Genomic DNA, 17,243 nt, shown 5'->3' on the forward strand with positions numbered 1-17,243 from the left:
AACCTGCAGATGAAATTGAGGGCCGAAATCAGCGTCTCCTGCGCTTCATGAGACGCTTCAGACACACAAGCCGGCGCTTAACTCTTCATCAGCCACTCTTACCTGACCACGTCGTTCCAGCACCTCGTTAATGCACCTCGATGATGTTGATTCTGAGCGAGTCGCTAAAGTCGATCACCTCGGCTTTTTGCGCATAATGTACTCTGTCGCCGACCAGTTGTTTCGGCCTCGCGGCGCTGCCTAATCAAGATGTTTGCTGGTCTGAACGGGTGTTGGTTCCTGTTTGTAACGCTGACGATCTGCTGCAAGGGCCGCCACGCTCATTGTCGAGTTGTTTCGTATCAGGGCCTAACGCATATACCTACCTCGTTGATTGGCATTCTACCAACGTACGCAGTTGTCCCAAAAGTAAGGTCAGCACCGTCAAGAGCGAGTAGTATAATGTCCTAAGATGAACTACAGTTCAGTCGCTGTTTCATCATGACGGCAGTTCGATAAATCACTATCACGATAACTCGATGCTCATCAAGCTCAGCGAGCTTGTAGCCGGTCGGCTTTGCTATGTAGCGAAGGGCTGGTCAATTAGGATGCATTTAATCCTAGCAATATTTGTACAAGTATAGAAGTTAAGATACAAGCATAATAGTACACTCATCACATACGGCATAGGGTTTGCCATGTTAAACCTCCACTCGAGTGGGAATCTTAACCTGGCCCTTCTTCCGGTCATCGCTAGGCACACCGTATCTCCGACCAGGAGCCTTAGCGCCACGACCATCAATACCAGTAGTCTCTTTGCTAACGACAACGTCCTTGATGCGGAACTCGAAGCGGGATGACTCAGGTTTGACATGCTGCGTCCGGCTCTCGCGACGCTCCTCGGCGCGACGCTTGCGCTCCTCCTCAGCAGTCTCCTCCTCCTTGAGACGCGCACTGTGGACCTTTAGTACGGTGGAGATCTCGTTCGGGTTGGCTAGGCGGTCGCGCTCAAAAGAGATGAGAGAGGGATGCGGGATTCGAACGTCGGCCGGCTGCAGGACGGGTTCCTCCTTGTCGCCCTTGCCGACAGTTTCAATCAGAGATGGATTTCGTGTGATGCGGTGCATGGCCTTTGAGGGGTCCGCAAGCTCCTGCTCAACTACTTCGTGTTTACGGGCTGGAGCGGCAGAGAATACGCGACCAGCATCAATACGAGTGAAGTGGCGCGACTCCGAGACAGGGTAGAAGATTTGAGCATCAGTGAGGCGATGGGCCGGGAGGTCGTTAATCGACTCATGAGGGTTCTCACGTTGCCGACGTGGATCATTATACAAGGGAGTCGTTGGAACCATCTCATGGATCGTGCGAGCATACGGCAGAGCCAGTGGTTTCCCCTGTTCAGAAAAATGATTAGGATACGGAAAACAACCAAATCAACGTCAATCAAGCGTAAGCATGCATGTGCAATCAGGATATAGGCATTGTACACATCCCCAGATATACTGAGATCGTAAAGACTAATCGATAATATTTTGTTGTCTCATCATTGCAGGGTTGGAAAGGAACAAGAATGAAAATTAGTCAACGTACCTGTTGCCGCATTCTCTTTTCCATTGCAACTAACCGACACACAGCGGCGACTCTCCGCATATCCACTCCCATATCGTAACTGACAGCCCGAACGCTCTTCTTCTTTACCACAACCTGCTCGTAGATCTCGTTTCGCAACTCCTCACTCAGGATGCTCTCACTGACGAAGGCCTGGTTCAAGGGAAATGGCCGATTTGTGGGCCTAGCGTCTGGATCCGTCTTGCGCGTCTTTACATCAGTGATGTAGTTGGTTTGCCCTGGAGTATGATTTTTGTAGGCAGCACCTTCACCGTTGAGCCATGCGAACATTTCCGTTCGCAATTGCGTCTGCGTTGTCTGTGTAGAAGAGAACGGGCGGACGGAATTTAGGGAAGAAGATAACTGAGATGAACATGATGGTGATGAGAGTGAAATTCTTGAAGAGGACGCGGGTGAAGAGGTGAGGTAGGGAAGGAGAGAGTTGGAGACACGCTGCGATTGTATCCGGGGAGGCATTGTGGTGAGGTATAAAGTCAATTAGCGACTAATTGATGGAGTATAGAATAGCACGTATTGTTGAGGGCCAATGCCCTGGGTATATGGAAACGCTGGATGGGTGAAATATGGAGGTTGAAGAGGACGTTTTGCTTGCCGGGCCGAAAAGAAACTTTTCGAGTTCTGAGCTCTCACGTGACTATATCGTCTACTTTTGGTCGCATACAATCCTTGCATGTATTCATGATTTAGCAAACTATATCACCAGCTTTATCGTGACTCAGATGCAACTCGCACATGTCAATCAAGGCATATCAATCGAACAAAAAGAAACATCAAATATCCTCCACTCCAAATGCCGACGAACATAAAATGACCATCTCCGGCGCCCCTTCTTCAAGATCACCCATCAATCTGTGTATACCTCGAAAAACGCCGCTCTTCGATGAAAGCTATCGCCCTTTACAAACAGTGCAGTGTATTGAAATGGAAAACTGACCATGCTGTGCCAGCGACCCCTCTTCCTCATTTCGTTCGCATCTTTGACGTTTTTATCGTTATTCTGTCAAGGAATCATGAAAAAAAACAAGTAACGAGCAACAAGTGAGAAAATGGAGAGGAGGTAAGCATACAATGAGCCGTTCGACAGTAGCTCCTAGTAGGGAATATAGCATAAGAATACCGCTAGTGTGAGAGGGAGACGCCAAATAAACGATAATGCAGGGGAATCAATGTCATTAAACGAGGAATAGTGAAAGTCTTATAAGAAGGCCCGCCAAAAGAATCTTAGGAATGTTGGAAACATGATGACAAGTGAAGGGTATGGCACAGTGCTAAACAACCAAACAACGTAATGAACCCACATGAAATCGTTTGCGGCCTCAGAGGTATCAAGTGACATCAAACACAGCAACAGACTACCTATGAAGATGCAACAATCCCAAAACAAGAAAGCTGAATCCGGCGCCCACAATCCCATGCTATCAGAGCGTAGCGAGAATAAAATGAAGTGAGAAGAGAAGCGAAGAAGTGGAGGAGAAGTGAAACGAGATGGCACGATTTCCAAGCCAAGTAACCATAAGCGAGCCGAAGAAGTCCAGAGTTCCGAAAACCTTACTCCTGGGAGGCAGGAGATCCTCCAATGCTGTCTAGCCGGTAAAAAAACAAGTAAAAGTTCCTAATGCGCCGGATATACCAGTATCATAAACCATGTCGGACGTGGTTTCCGTACAGAATGTCGTCACGTTCTACCGCCCCATCATGTAGTCGTAGTTCGGGGTGGCATTGCCAGAGCGCTGCCCTATATTGCCGCCGTTTGCTCCGCCGTTGTGGATAGGCTGCGGTGGCATCATCGGCGGGTTCAAGGGATTTGGTCGAATACCCAGGCCAGCGTTGGGATTGAATGAGCCGTTCATCCCGTTCATTCCGTTCATGGGCATATGTGTGTGGGAATAACCGGTGGGGTGCATAATGCCGTTGTTTCTAAGCCCCATTGGCGGCATCAGGCCAGGTGGTGTCGCCAGACCCGGCGGCGGTCCGCTGACCGTGGAGAACATGTGGTTCGATATTCCCCCAAGGCCAGCGCCGCCCTGAATAGCACCTTGCTGGGGGAGATTGTTCGACGAACTAATGGAGCCCTGCTGTCCTGAACGCACTCCAAGCGGGTTCTTCGAGAAACTTAAACGAATGCCGGTTTTGATACTGTTGGAGAGTTTGTAGCCGTATAGCTCGTTAAGAGTTTTGCCTGCTGTGCGCACATCCTCAAACTCCACGAAGCACATGGGGCCGTTCTGCTTGTTTCGGAAGCAAAGGCGCTTATAGCCGCGCTGTTTTGAGAACAACGCCTTCAACTCCTCTTCCTGAGTATCTGGTGGGAGATTACCCACATAGAGAGTATTGCAAGGAGGGTTCATATCATTCGGGTTGGCAGCTGGAAAACTGTGCCGAGCCGTATGCTGGGAGTTATAGGGAAACCCTGGGTTGCCCACGGCGCCATTCATGGGTGGGGTGTATGCTGATGATGGCGTTGGAATCGCCATGTGCGCCGAACCCCCGGAAGTGTAATTTTGCATCGACGGCGGTGAGATGTTGGTTGTCAACGAGAGGTTGGCAAAATGGCTGGTTGGAATTTGTGGGTTGGTAGATCGGCGCGGAGCTGAGACAGAGGCGGAATGGCCATTTTCGGCGTAACCGACAGGGTCCTTGAGTAGCTCTCCTGTATCCTCATCGATATCTTGGTCGATCATCGACTTCCCGCTTACGCGTTGAAACTCGGAAACACCATTTCCGAGCGGCGACTGAGGAGAAAAGAAACCATGTAAACGCGAGTTCGACTCGGAGGAGGGCGGGAGAGACTCGTTGGCGGATGAACCGGCAGGGTGTGTCGAGGATAATTTCTCCATAGTTTGAAATGTACCATTGAAACGCGACTGTCGCGTAGATGGCCCGTTGTTCAGTAGGCCACGACTCGCGGCAGAATGGTCGATCGTATTGCGGCGAGGAAGGAAAGGCTGTGCCGGGCCGCTGTTGTAGATGTCGACTACCATGGTGGCGTCGTTCTTGGAGTTTGGCTTGCCATCGAGCAGTTTCCGCGCCTCTTCCGCCGCAGCCATGCTGCTGAACCGCGCGATCGCACTGAGAAAACCGGCATCTTCCGGGAGATCCGAGTGGACGAAATCAGCATCCAAGAGCTCATTGGAAAATAAAAACATGCTGCGCAAGGCCTCGCGACTCATATTCTTGGGGAGTTTTCGCATCAAAATCGCGCCACCACCCGCCGCGTCTGCCGGTCGGATGAAGCCGTTGAAATTCTGCGCCGGTCGATCCGAGTCACCTAGGCGCATGGCTGCGGACGAGATGGCGTCAAAGGAGGAGGGATTCGAGGGCATGGTGTCAAAGCTGGAGGATGGGCTGAAGGAATAGGAGGCGAAATCCGGGCCAATAGAAGTCGGTGCCTGCGACGCAGATGGGTGGTACACGTCGGCCGACATCTCATTCTGAGCCGTCGAAGGCGCTTGCAAGGAAGAAAACGACTGATGAGTAGGCGACGCGCCCGACGAAGCGGAGGGTGTGCGTTGAGTGGTACTATAAGACCGTGGGCTTGTGCGGGTGGACTGGATTGAATTGCCAGTCATGCCTCGAGAAATGCGAGTCCAGGAGTCCACGCTTGATAAGGCTCCACGCAGGCGAGAGGGGCGGCACGAGTCGAGTTGCGAGGGGGTTGCGAGTTGGTTCCGGACGAGATTGGTAAGCGGCGCAGACGTGGAAATTGAGAGGCGATAGCGATAAAATTCGATGATCGAGGATGAAAGACTCGAGGAGTTACTCGAACTCGTGGGATGTCTTACAATTAGGATTTCCAGGGGTTGCTGATGCGATAGGACGGACGGGGCCCAGACAATAATGAAGCAGAAATCGAGGACCAACTAATGCGACGGACCGAGGATGCGAGTAAGACACGGTACAAGCCAGATAGTGATAGCGATCGCCAGCCGAGGCGATCAGATAATAGACCAGTGTTTGAGATCAAAGGAGGGAGATGCAGATGAATGGAAATCTTAGGAAGATAGAATTAAAAATGACGACTGGGAGAAGAACAAGGGAGAGCGCGAGTGGAAGAGGGAGAGAGAGCAGGGGGGGGGAGAGCAAGAGAGGTGGATGCCGGGCCACAGCCAAAGTTTAGCGCAGTGCCTCAAGAATAATGACAGGGAAGCCGGAAAGAGCGTGTTCTGTAATCTGTTCGAATGTCGGGGGGAGAATAGAGTTGGGGAGCGAAAGGGAGGGCGGGAGAGTGGGCACCTGCACTACAGAGTACAACTACTGGGCGGCGGGCTGTAAAGGAGGGGGAGCATCATGTAGGATCCGTAGATTCTCGAGTCGGTCCATCGTTGAAAGCAGAGTCGAAGGCGCCAGCCTGGAGAGCAACTCCGGAACGGTCCTTTTGGAGGACTTTTTGGACAATCTGGCCTGCTTATCCATGGATCCCCGTAAAGTTACAGTACAGCCAATTCTTGGCTGTGAGCTCTTGAGCGCGACACGACGCGCGACATTCGAGCTTGAGCTGGGGCATCGTGAAAGGTTGCTCCCAACGCTACTAAAATTCACAGGTTGGTTATGCTAATATCCTATTCCTGTCCTATTTCAGACGCGTCCACGAGATTTACACCTCGCATGGCCACCGCTCATACCGGGTGCAGCCAAAGCCGCGTCCGGATGCAAACGTGGTGCGTGCGCCTTAGCTGTGGGGGTGTGGCTCTTATCACAGCCGTACAGAGTAATTACAGATCTGCCTCTCATCATCCTCACGCCGCCTTATCCGTTAAGATCGCGTCAGGGTCAACGGCAGGCGGCGCAAGATGCTCGGCCATGCATTCCAGTTTTCTTTATTGAGTCTTACAGAACACGACATTATCACCTCTTCAAAAATAAAAATACCAAGATTACTATCGTAAACCGATTCGAAGTTCGAAGTTCTCTCCGAGTCCGTCATCCTTGTTTTCAGAAAGGGTGCACTCGCAAAAAGCCAAACACGTCACTACTTCAGCCTCGAAGAACAGCTGATGGGAGGGGGGTGCCTTTGTACCACAATAACAAGTCTGCCATTCCATGGACGGCCAAGCGCTTCGAGAACTACCCGTTCCCTCGGGAATGAATCACGTTTCTGGTCCTCCAATTCCAAAGTTTCTTAATTTCGGCAGTTATGGCGACATGGTCGTCCTGATAAGTGATCCTTTTATTTGCCATGTGATCGGAGAGAAACTAACTCCCAACAGACCTGGGAAAGGACTTTGCAAGAACAAGCACCGGAAGGAAGCCGTTGATGATGTGCCCGCACTGCAGCGGATGGAATCTAGCCCCAGGCGCGGGACGATAAGCAGACAAAAGAACGTGCGTCTACTCTTGTCCTATGCCGCAACAAAACCAGGATGGTCTCCCAAGTCCCGGCTCCCAACGGACCAACCAGATGGCTCCTCGTTAGGCAGCTTTGATGACAGTGCATCGACAATGAGGCAGCCTGAGGAAACCCATGTTAGACCCTGCTATGAGACGTTGTACAGGTCCGATTCCATGGGATAATGCGCGATTGCGATGCCGATCGTTCCAGCTGAAATTCCTTTTGACCACCAATCATCTTGTGCAATGGGGTGTTTAGGGCGTCGCGAAGATCGCGGGACATTAGGCGCATAACCGGATTGGCTCATCGATTATTTCTGCCGACGAAGAAGGGGGGAGCACGGCATAGCCCATAATCATGTCCAAGGCCACCGTCCAGGTACGAGTCATCATAGTCACGCTCCAGCGGGGCTTTTTTCTAGCTGATATACTTCCGCGTAATGCCCAGGCATGCGGCTGAGTCGCATCGTGACAACATTTTGTCATGAGGATCTTGCCGGGGCGTCCACAAGGCAACATCGTCAGTCATCCACATTTGTATCAAATATATGCCAAATTAAATGCAAGGAAAGCGATCAAACAACTTTAGTTAAGCATTCGAGCTTATAGGTTGGAAATATGATGACTCCATGAAAACATTCAAAATCAGCTTATCATGATATCCTAATATACAGACAACAATGTACAGTTTTGGACCCCATACCAATGATCCAATCTCATAACGCCAAAGAAATGCCGGGAGCACAAGTGTTCGGGTCGGAGCTCCTACAGATCTGAAACCTCTCTAATGTCTGACCAGACACTGACAGGGTTGACCCGCTGACCTGAGCAAGCCCACCTCCAAGCTAAAAAAGAAAGCTTCAATACTATGGGACTCGAGTATATTACTGTGTCTTCGAAGGCTCGTACTTCGGTTTGACCAGGCCAGCCTGCAAACGTATTAGCATCCGCTTATCTACATAAACTTCCGAGAAGGGAAGTCAAGGCAACAAATTCAACGTACCAAGCTCAGTAACCGCCAAACAGTATCACTCGGTTGTGCGCCAACACCAAGCCAGTACTTTGCCCTGGACCGATCAAGCGAGATTTCCTTGTATGGCCTTGCGTTGCGTGCCTCCTCATCTGACAAGTTCGTAGGTCGTTGCGGGATAGGGTTCAGCGTTCCGATGACTTCGATCGGCTTCGAGTTGCGAGCTGATCTATAGCCGAATAATGATTAGCTGAATTCTGATATTCACATATTTCCGCTGGGCAATTCTAGCCCAGAGCAGATCCAATGTAGGTTCCGCAGACAATAACCGGAATTGATAGTAAACGGTACGCACCGTGCTTGGGCGACGACGATATTGTAGAAAGGCTGGTGCTTGTTGCCAAAACGCGCGAGACGGATGCGAACGACCATATTGGCGATGGTAATGGTCAATGAGCGTAGTCAATGTGAGTTGAATGAGCGGTAATTCGCTGGGACCTGCGGCGTTCACCAAAATCTCCGGACGAGATCCAAAAACCGTCGGGGATATGTTAATGCGGATTATCCGATAGAGGACTAGTTTGCTGACTCGGCAGTGTTGGCTTACGTAAAGCAGCAGTATCTAGTTACTCCTAAGAATTTACTGATCAGAATTGAACTTGACTTTACTAAACTCTTTTCATGCGGAAAGCCGTTATTTGAGAGCTATATTGTATGCGTGACTTTCAAATTCTGCTGCGGCAATAACTTCAAGTCCATTAATCCAGGGGCGGTACCGTAGGATCACGGCTTCCTAGGCCTCACGACAACCTTGCCGCATCTAAATAGGCACAGTAGCACTGAGAACCCCTGTTTGTCACCTGTTCATTGCGTATGGCTGTTGCTGTCTTCTGCACAGTAAATGCTATAGTACCTTATCCAATTGCTTCCAGGTCGTCCTTGATAAACATTGTTCTGGGGCATAATTCCCCAAACCCGTCAATGAGATTATCCCTTAGGTATGGCTACTGGTACTACACGGTACCTGCGATCGCATGATGCAGCGGGTCTATTCTTACTCTCAGTTGCTGTGCCTAACGCGAATTTCATCCTATCTCTCTACCTAGTATCTCACGCGGGTTGTCAGGTAACAAAGCCCTAGCCTAGGCCAGCTCATGCCTTCAAGGTATGAGAGCCATCTCTGGTCTCCGTCTCTGGTTCTTTTTTCAGGTGGAAGGAGTCACTTCGCTTCCAGAGTACGGACAGTTGGTGTTAATGACGATTTCCTAGCTAAATGGTATGGTAGGGTGGAGAGGCCACTGGGATTCGATGCTTGTGTCAAATATATATATTCATGACTAGTGGAACATGCAAAAAATATTTGACTGTCGTTGCTGTTGCAGCAGCATAAAGAGTTGCTCTACATAGTCTTACTCTATGAATTTGTTATATATCTTGAGATCTCTTCACAGACAATTACGTTTGCAGTTCCTGCGTGACTTGTCAAAACAATATCTTGGTTGACCTTCCTGTGAGGAGACTACAGATGAGTCGGTATGGATACGCTTGTAGCTGCAAAAAGCCTCAAAGAGAAAACATGTGCTTACTGCATAGACTTTAATTCGAGTGCTTCTATCATCCAAGCAACACACCTCGTCTGTAACAAATGCCAGACATTTCATCCTAGAGAAGCAGCAGCGACGCCATACTATAAAGCAAAGCACCTCTCCACGCTATCCGCGTTATTCCCCCACCAATGCACCATCTTCGTCCCCGTGCTTCCCAAAAATATGAAGATGAATAGTAGATTCGCATTGAACCCTGTATCAGTCGCAGCGCCACTGATGTAGGCCCATTTGTTCCAAAAGACCCGTCGATACCGGAAAAGGTAGAAGTTCGTAAAAGTGCCCACAAGGAACGTCGTAAACGGTCCCGTACTCAGATTTCCGTAGAAAACCGCCGCAGATGCAAAGAAGATGGTTGTATTCCAGAGATCGAAGCGTGCGCGGGGGAATCTACGGTGCAGGAGCCACATGAGAATCGGTGCGACCGCTCCTGCAAGGAATCCCCAGAGTATAGGGCGGAAGAAATCGGACGCAAAGAGCTTCTTGGGTCCAACGAGCGCATACTGGATACCAGCCGTGTTGTACGATTGGAATTCGTGCCCTGTCCATTGAACGAGCGGATCGGTTTTCTGGCCGCTCACGTACTCGAATTTAGTGGCGAGAACCCAGCGCGTCACGCCGTAGTTTACGGGCAGTGCGAGCATGTTGGCAATGATTTGGATCCCAACTACCTGCCGCGGTGGGAGGTGTAGGTAGTGGCCAATTTTCTGGTCTTCGAGCACTGTGCGAGCGTCGTACCAGACGTTGCCTGAGATGATGCGGTATGCGAGCTGGCCCAGTGGGTGTCGGGAGGAGCCTTTTGCTTCAATCATATCTGGATACTGTTAGAGGGCTGGGGATGAAGAATGAGAAGACTCGTACACCCGTATATTAGCTCATTGAGATAACCGACTTTAATCGAGAATCCAGGCATGGCATATACAAAGCTCATGGGCAACATTGCCGCTGCGCCGAAGCCCAATGCAACAAAGTACGTCCAGATAGGCATGTATATTTTCTTGGAGACAACAATTCCGAAGAGCATGACGATCGGCACAAGGGTAAGAGCTGCCCACTCCCTATTGTCTGTTAGTTTGGTGGTACTGGTATAGTGAAGGGATATGACTGTGACTCTCACAATTTCGTGATACCAGGGTACTTTTGGATGATTTGACTATGAGAACCGTTTGATTAACAGATGGCGATGTATGGACTGGATGCTGCGTGCATACCTCAGTCTATCCTGATGATACGCCCCCGATTGCTTCCTGGCTTTCCATATTCTGTACATTTTCGGGCCCAGGAATAGAGCGCACCGGACATATGAGGACATGTATGAGGCCACCCCACTGCGTACGTAAGGAAAAGAACCAGGTGAGTGGTCTTAGAGAGGACTTGCCATGAACATCTGCCATGTATACTGGGCTCCTGAGTAGGCAAGGCCGACTTCTTCGTACTTTGTCTCGTTGACGTACTGCATGCCGTTCGAGTCAAGATAGACTACAGTCATCAGCATATACCCTCAGCCTCAATAGTTAGAGACCGAACTAATTTACTCAAGTCATTGAACGGGTACGCAGACCCGTTCTTCTGAAACACGCCGTTCGACATGATATCGTAAGCCGGCGATCCCCAAAGCTTCCCAGAGTCCGCGATGGGGATCAGGATCCAGCACTAGAACATCAGAGCCCACAGCTCAAGCGGGCTGCTGGGGACTGACCCACCGTCAAAACAAACGCGAGGCAGATGATCGCTTGCACGCTGTACAGGTACGTGATGACGACGGAAGCAATATTCGACCAGTTTAGGGTTATGTTCAGCAGCCCCATACCGCCTCGGCCGGCTCCAATGAAGTTGACCATATGGTTGCGACTGGCGATCCAGCATAGCGGCGCCAGAGAAGCAACAAACGGGAAGAGGTACTCTGGTAGAAACTGCCAGACAAATGTCGCCAGGAGCAGGATCCAGAACACCTACAAACCAAGTTTACTTCTTAGTTGCCCGCATCCAGGACTCAAGCGACTACAGGCGTACCTTCATCTGATCAAGCGCCCTCTTCTTGCCCGTGCGATTCCTGGTATCCATGCTGCGATAGAGAGTCACTTGTTGCAGGGACAGAGGGAAGATAAATTCGGGATCGTCTATCAGGGTTGCCCGGACTGGGTAGGCCTGTCAGCAGCAGATCCGCACACAAACGAGTCCAGGACGTACCCATTGCGGCGAATGCAAACCCGAGTAAAGATGAGCCCTTGTCTGATAAGCATAATCTACGGTTCTAGGGAAGTATAAGCCTACCCATCCGAAGAACAAGGTAACCGCCGGGTTCAGGGTTATGTTATAGTACAGAGCCGCATTCGTGGGCAAAAACGCTTTCGATATCAGACATGTTCGTGCAAAGACTGGGTATATCACTCACTAGCCCATTGTCCTCGGCTTCCAGCATTAGCAGCAATACCAACAATCGCATGTTCCTTCGGTGACCACGGCCCCGGATTCAGCGAGAACGAAACTCTCCCCAGCGGCACCTTATACGCCGGAAGGATCCGAGCAAGGAACCGATCAAGTGGATCAGACGCCTGAATCACGAAGAAAACCGGGAATGGCGCGGTCGTTGTTCGGAAACTAGCAGTGGTTGGTAGTATGTAGTATCCTGTTCAAGAAAACAAAGACGTACTAGGTCAGCTGCGAAACAATGCTCCCTAGCGTGCAGGATATCGCTGAGAGAAGAATTGATCGGAAGGTCAATACTGGTAGAGAAGGGTCATCTTCGAACCCAACGACTGTCCGGACCAGATCGGGGATGTTCTTGAACTCGGCAGAGTCAAAGTAATATTGCGACTCGTCAGCGGAATCGGCCTCGGTACTGGTTTTGGCTTCTAGAGGACGGCCGTCGACTAAGCTTCGGTCTCTGGAGATTGGACCTTCTCAGCGGATAGCTCCTCTGCTCCGTGCAGTTGTGCTGGTTTCGTTAGTTTTGAGCAGGCCTTAAACGCTGAACTACATATGTCTTTATCATTCTGTTGAGCCTCTGCACCACGGCGAACAGTGAATTGAGCCATATCGGCGGAAATGACCAGGAAAACCCTTCTAGTATATACCAATAATTGAAGCAGATATTGTGCTCTTATTCCACCTGAGTTCGGACTCCAACCGAGGCTGCGCGCCTAGGTTGGAGAATTATGCCATAGATCACTCGGGTGACACCTCAGTACGCTTATCCATGCAATAGATAAGAACCCCTCACATGGGCTTTAGTAAACTCGTTTTACTGGGCTGGACAGGATCTCCAAGTCATTGCCGATGATGGCAGCGCATGCCGTTATCTCCGTTCTCCAGGAAGAGTCTAGAGGGTTACGCACCGACAGGGATGTTGACAGATCGAACCATAGAGAAACCAGGGATTAACTCCGAATATATTTATCTAGCTTGGGTCTTCATGGCACGCCTTAGTGTGATATACCATGGCTGGATTGAATTGGGTGTTAGATGGGGCGGAAAGGATCAATGAAGTTAGGGCTCGGCACATCCTCCATTGTTAGAGATCCCGCCAGGCCCTAATAACAGAAATTGCAGGGGTCAAGCAAACGATCGAGGGGCTTCAGATGAGCGATTGAGACTTAGGCAGTCTTCTTCGGGTTATGCTATAATAGCGAGATTACTGGGCTTAGCCCGCCGTTCTCAACTAGACTCTATCATGTTCTTGTTGCTGGGTTACATCCGTGTATCTCATAGGTGTATTTAGGACTATGGTAGACCCCCCAGTCTAGGAAATCTCCAGGGTCTGGTGTTGCATTACTTTGACTGTTCGTTCTTCTAGCATAGCTTTACATAGCATTGGTGTCCTTACCCGTTAACAGGCCAATTTCCCTTGACGGAGAGGCATATCGTGGCTGAACTGTTGCTGCTTGGGCCGATCTGCTTGATTTCCTGTGACCAACACCACTATAGCATGAGAGTGATAGATCACTTGTGCTGCCGAACTATGTGCTTGCGGGATACCTCCCCTACCTCTTTCCACAAAGGCGAGTCACGTAGGCTTGCAGCCAAGGCTGCCTAACGGCTTTGGCGCCTCTGGATGCAGAGGCTGGTCTGATCGTCCCAACTGCATACGATTGGATTATTGAAGAATTGGAGAACTGGAGTATTTCCGTGCAGGAAGTCGTTCCCATGCCTTTGTATCGTGGCCCTTACCTCTCGTCCATCAGCTGTGAGGATGAATCTGCGGCTTTATCTGATATGATTGTTCCAATACTAATACTTGGTCATAAAATCTCATTCCAGAACCTGATTAAGCGTGAATCCAAAAGTCAGGGTGTTCATTGATAGTTAGAACAAGTAGTAGACGACCCAATCACGTATAATGGCGCCATGTCTGCGAATATGAGCTGCTAGCAGGCCTCTCCGCAGAGCAGGATGCCCTAACACTAGCTGGTACATTGTTACACCTCAATAATCCAATACTGTTGAATCCTTCCATTAAATGGATTATTGTGCTTGATTGAATCCTTAGTAATATACTCAGCGGATCAGTAACGTATAAGTCGGTACTATCTATCCACGCTATCTTCTCCAATTCTCCAACTTCCCCCTCTTCGAAATTTGCCCCTTTACTTGCCGTCTATTCTTTCTCTATTCTTCCTCACCTTTACCAATTCGAAGTAACCTTACTGCTCGACTGAGCTTTAAAGGCTCACAATATGGTACCAGCACGGTTCCTGGTCGTGGCAAACATTGCTAGTGCTTTAGCCTTCGTGCTCCCCTTCTTTAGCCAAACCTCAATACCAATTGGAGCCTCCAATTCCGACTTTACGTGCGATCTTCCATTCCCTTTGGACCCTGCCGGTGATGGATTGCCGTCAGCCGCCAGCCTATTCTCGTCGGACGAGGCCCTGGAAAGGCAGGTGAAGCGCCACCAAGGCATCGTGCAGGTCCCCTCAGTCTCCTACGATGACCTGGGCGAAATAGGTGTAGATGAACGGTGGGAGCCTTTTTACAAGCTGTATCCCACAATAGAAAAGACATATCCTGTGCTGTAAGTTGATCTTGCGCATGCGAGATACATCCAACACGTCTAATTGTTCGCAGCCATGAACGGGCGAAAATAGAGAAAATCAATACCTTCGGGCTACTATATACCCTTGAGGGCTCTGATCCCTCTCTAAAGCCGACACTTCTCACTGCACACCAGGATGTTGTCCCTGTTGCTGATGCATCCACCTGGACATACCCCCCGTTCGAAGCACACTTTGACGGCGAGTATATCTGGGGCCGCGGTGCCTCCGACGACAAGAATAGTTTGACTGGTATTCTGTCTGCCGTAGAGGGTCTCCTTTCCGAGTCGGACTGGAAGCCCAGACGGACTCTTCTTCTGGCATTCGGATTCGACGAGGAAGTCGGCACCAACAGAGGTGCTAAGCAGATTAGCGACGTGTTGCAGGCCAGATATGGAAACGATAGCGTTGCTGTTATTCTTGATGAGGGCGGGTTTGGATCCCAGCCTCTTGATGATAAAACTATATACGTCCACCCTGCGATCACCGAAAAGGGTCATATTAATCTGCATTTTGAGCTCCATGCTAGAGGAGGACACAGTTCTGTTCCCCTTCCACACACCGGCATTGGTATCATCTCTGAGATTGTTGTTGCTTTAGAGTCGAACCCGTATGAGCCTGTGATTCTCGAAGATAGTCCCATACACAAGCGTTTGGTTTGTCAAGCGCGGTACTCACCCGGCACCCAGCCGAAGATCGAAGAGCTGCTAAAGGAGAGGGACTTTGAGGGACTCGCAACTGAGTTTGCCAATACGACGCCCTTGAACCGATTTGTCATTCAGACCTCGCAAGCTGTTGACCTGATCGGAGGCGGCGTGAAAATCAACGCTATGCCCGAAGTCGTCACACTCTCCGTGAACTACCGCGTTGCGCATCACCAAAGACCCGTCGATGTCCAGCACAGGGCCGTACAAATAATTGCCGACGTTGTCGACAAGTACGGCCTGCGGGTCGATGCTTTCAATGGGGACAAGGAATACCATGACTATGTCGCCGGGCTCTATCGCAGCGACTCGCTCTATCGTAACGACCTCAAGCGTCGTGATAAGGTCGACTATAACGGAACCCTCGTGGTCAGCGCCTTTGGCAAAGGCGAAGCCGCTCCCATCTCTCCCACTAGTGGTGCTGTATGGGAGACTTTTTCCGGAACGATTCGACATGCTTTTGCGTCAGGTACTAAAACCGTTGTTCCTGTTGGAGACATAATGACCGGTAACACAGACACTACGCATTATCTGAGTAAGTTTTGCTAGGGCTAGTTGACAGGAAACATAGACACTGACAATAAATCGGGCAGGCCTTTCCCGTGATGTTTACAGGTGGACGCCGGCTATTGCTAGGGCAGAGGATAACATCCACACTGTTGATGAGCGTGTGAGTATCCATGATCATCTAAACGCGGTAAGGTTCTACTATGACTTTATTCGCAATTTTGATGCTGCGGATATATAGAACTTGGATGTTCTAAGCAAATTTGTGACCGTAAAAAAAAAAAAAAGACAAAAAAATATCTATCTATCTATATATATATATAGACCATGCTGTTATTGGATATCTTGATACCCAGGAGCAAAGACATGCTTGCTCAAGGGTGAGAAGAGAGCTGGGATTTTATGGTCGGATTTGAATACTATACCTTTTATCTATATATGGTAAAGCGGCAACGTTTGTATGACGTAGGAGGGGAGCTATAAGCTGCCGTCCCTCTCCCAAGCATTTTATTTTTATACCGCTAAGCTTGAACCTCAAACCTCTTGTCCAACAAACTAGCTCAGTCAACTTCTTTTTTTTTAAAGCCTATTCATCCGCGTCAAGAATATTACATTGCATGCTTCGTCCCGTCCTATCCCTCTTCACCCGCGGTTTCCCCTCCATCCCCGCACCGTTGCGATCATACCACAGATCCGCGAAGATGGCACTTAAGGTAAGCCGACACCAGCCAAAACTACACAAAAATTTCGAAAACTAAACTCTCGGTTGTGCCCAGGCAATAAACTCCAAGGATGCTGCCTCGCTAGACCAGGACCTCATGGAGGCCGGCGGCTTCTCGCTTGATCAATTGATGGAATTGGCTGGACTCTCGGTGTCGCAGGCTGGTGAGCTATTCTCTAATCAAACCATGAACTACGTACTCGCAGTAGGCTGGAAGCTGGAACTAATGTCTTTGTGTAGTTTACCGCGTCCACCCTCCAAGTGCTGGGAAGAACCTCCTTGTCATCTGCGGACCGGGCAATAACGGTACTTACGTCCCACCATCTTTCCGACTGATACCAATCTCATTTATATGCCAGTTACTAATCTTGAACAGGAGGTGACGGCCTCGTCGCAGCCCGACACCTCGCTCACTATGGCTACAAGCCGACGGTCTACTATCCCAAAGAGGGTAAAAAGGAGCTCTACGCGCGTCTGAAAACCCAACTCTCCGCCCTATCAGTCCCCGTCATCTCGAACCCGTCGGACTTCCAATCCGCAATTCCCAACACATCCCTCATCATCGATGCAATTTTCGGCTTCTCTTTCGGCGGACCCCTACGGGATTCCCTTTCCCGAGATAATCTCCGCAATCGAGAACTCCTCCATACCCGTGTTAGCCGTTGACGCACCCCAGCTTCCTGGGATATCAAAAGCGGGCCCATCCGCTTTCCGGCCCGGGGAATAAATTCATGCCCGAAAATCTGGGTTAATTTTAACGGTCTCCAAAAC

The 17,243-nt window shown here is 49.9% G+C and overlaps 6 protein-coding genes across 6 annotated transcripts, besides 1 other annotated feature; 2 read left to right on the forward strand and 4 right to left on the reverse strand.

Annotated features, from left to right (window-relative positions):
• Positions 1-17,243: part of a sequence feature (contig 1.130 1..308583(1)) that runs on past the window's edge.
• Positions 597-2,159, reverse strand: ANIA_07699 (mitochondrial 37S ribosomal protein mS45). The gene is made up of 2 exons (XM_675876.2): positions 1,570-2,159; positions 597-1,373 (listed from the first exon to the last, which is right to left on the reverse strand). Exons 1-2 carry the CDS (start codon positions 2,062-2,064, stop codon positions 681-683), a joined length of 1,188 nt encoding a protein of 395 aa, XP_680968.1. The 5' UTR covers positions 2,065-2,159; the 3' UTR covers positions 597-680.
• Positions 3,291-5,567, reverse strand: ANIA_07700 (RNA-binding protein; the record flags this gene model as incomplete). Its single annotated transcript, XM_675877.2, has 1 exon — positions 3,291-5,567. The coding sequence occupies exon 1, from the start codon at positions 5,175-5,177 to the stop codon at positions 3,291-3,293; it is 1,887 nt and encodes a 628-aa protein (XP_680969.1). The 5' UTR covers positions 5,178-5,567.
• On the reverse strand, positions 7,821-8,338 carry ANIA_07701 (mitochondrial 37S ribosomal protein MRPS16; the record flags this gene model as incomplete). Its single annotated transcript, XM_675878.1, has 3 exons — positions 7,821-7,865; positions 7,940-8,135; positions 8,262-8,338. 3 exons carry the CDS (start codon positions 8,336-8,338, stop codon positions 7,821-7,823), a joined length of 318 nt encoding a protein of 105 aa, XP_680970.1.
• On the reverse strand, positions 9,594-12,548 carry ANIA_07702 (OPT family oligopeptide transporter; the record flags this gene model as incomplete). Its single annotated transcript, XM_675879.1, has 9 exons — positions 9,594-10,324; positions 10,372-10,575; positions 11,010-11,163; positions 11,214-11,462; positions 11,524-11,658; positions 11,701-11,756; positions 11,906-12,111; positions 12,164-12,352; positions 12,385-12,548. The coding sequence occupies 9 exons, from the start codon at positions 12,546-12,548 to the stop codon at positions 9,594-9,596; spliced, it is 2,088 nt and encodes a 695-aa protein (XP_680971.1).
• Positions 14,187-15,992, forward strand: ANIA_10986 (M20 family metallopeptidase; the record flags this gene model as incomplete). Its single annotated transcript, XM_050612068.1, has 3 exons — positions 14,187-14,521; positions 14,575-15,779; positions 15,838-15,992. 3 exons carry the CDS (start codon positions 14,187-14,189, stop codon positions 15,990-15,992), a joined length of 1,695 nt encoding a protein of 564 aa, XP_050468026.1.
• On the forward strand, positions 16,369-17,138 carry ANIA_11001 (NADHX epimerase; the record flags this gene model as incomplete). Its single annotated transcript, XM_675880.2, has 4 exons — positions 16,369-16,464; positions 16,528-16,636; positions 16,713-16,778; positions 16,849-17,138. 4 exons carry the CDS (start codon positions 16,369-16,371, stop codon positions 17,136-17,138), a joined length of 561 nt encoding a protein of 186 aa, XP_680972.2.

Source organism: Aspergillus nidulans, chromosome IV (genome assembly GCF_000011425.1).
Source record: "Aspergillus nidulans FGSC A4 chromosome IV".
In the NCBI taxonomy this organism is placed as follows: Eukaryota; Fungi; Ascomycota; class Eurotiomycetes; order Eurotiales; family Aspergillaceae; genus Aspergillus; species Aspergillus nidulans.

Excerpts from the sequence above, each read along its gene's own strand:
- ANIA_07699 (XM_675876.2), bottom strand. The coding sequence starts at position 2,064 with ATGCCTCCCCGGATACAATCGCAGCGTGTCTCCAACTCTCTCCTTCCC. Across the intron at positions 1,374-1,569 it reads AAAAGAGAATGCGGCAACAG|GGGAAACCACTGGCTCTGCC; the intron begins GTACGTTGACTA and ends TTTTCTGAACAG.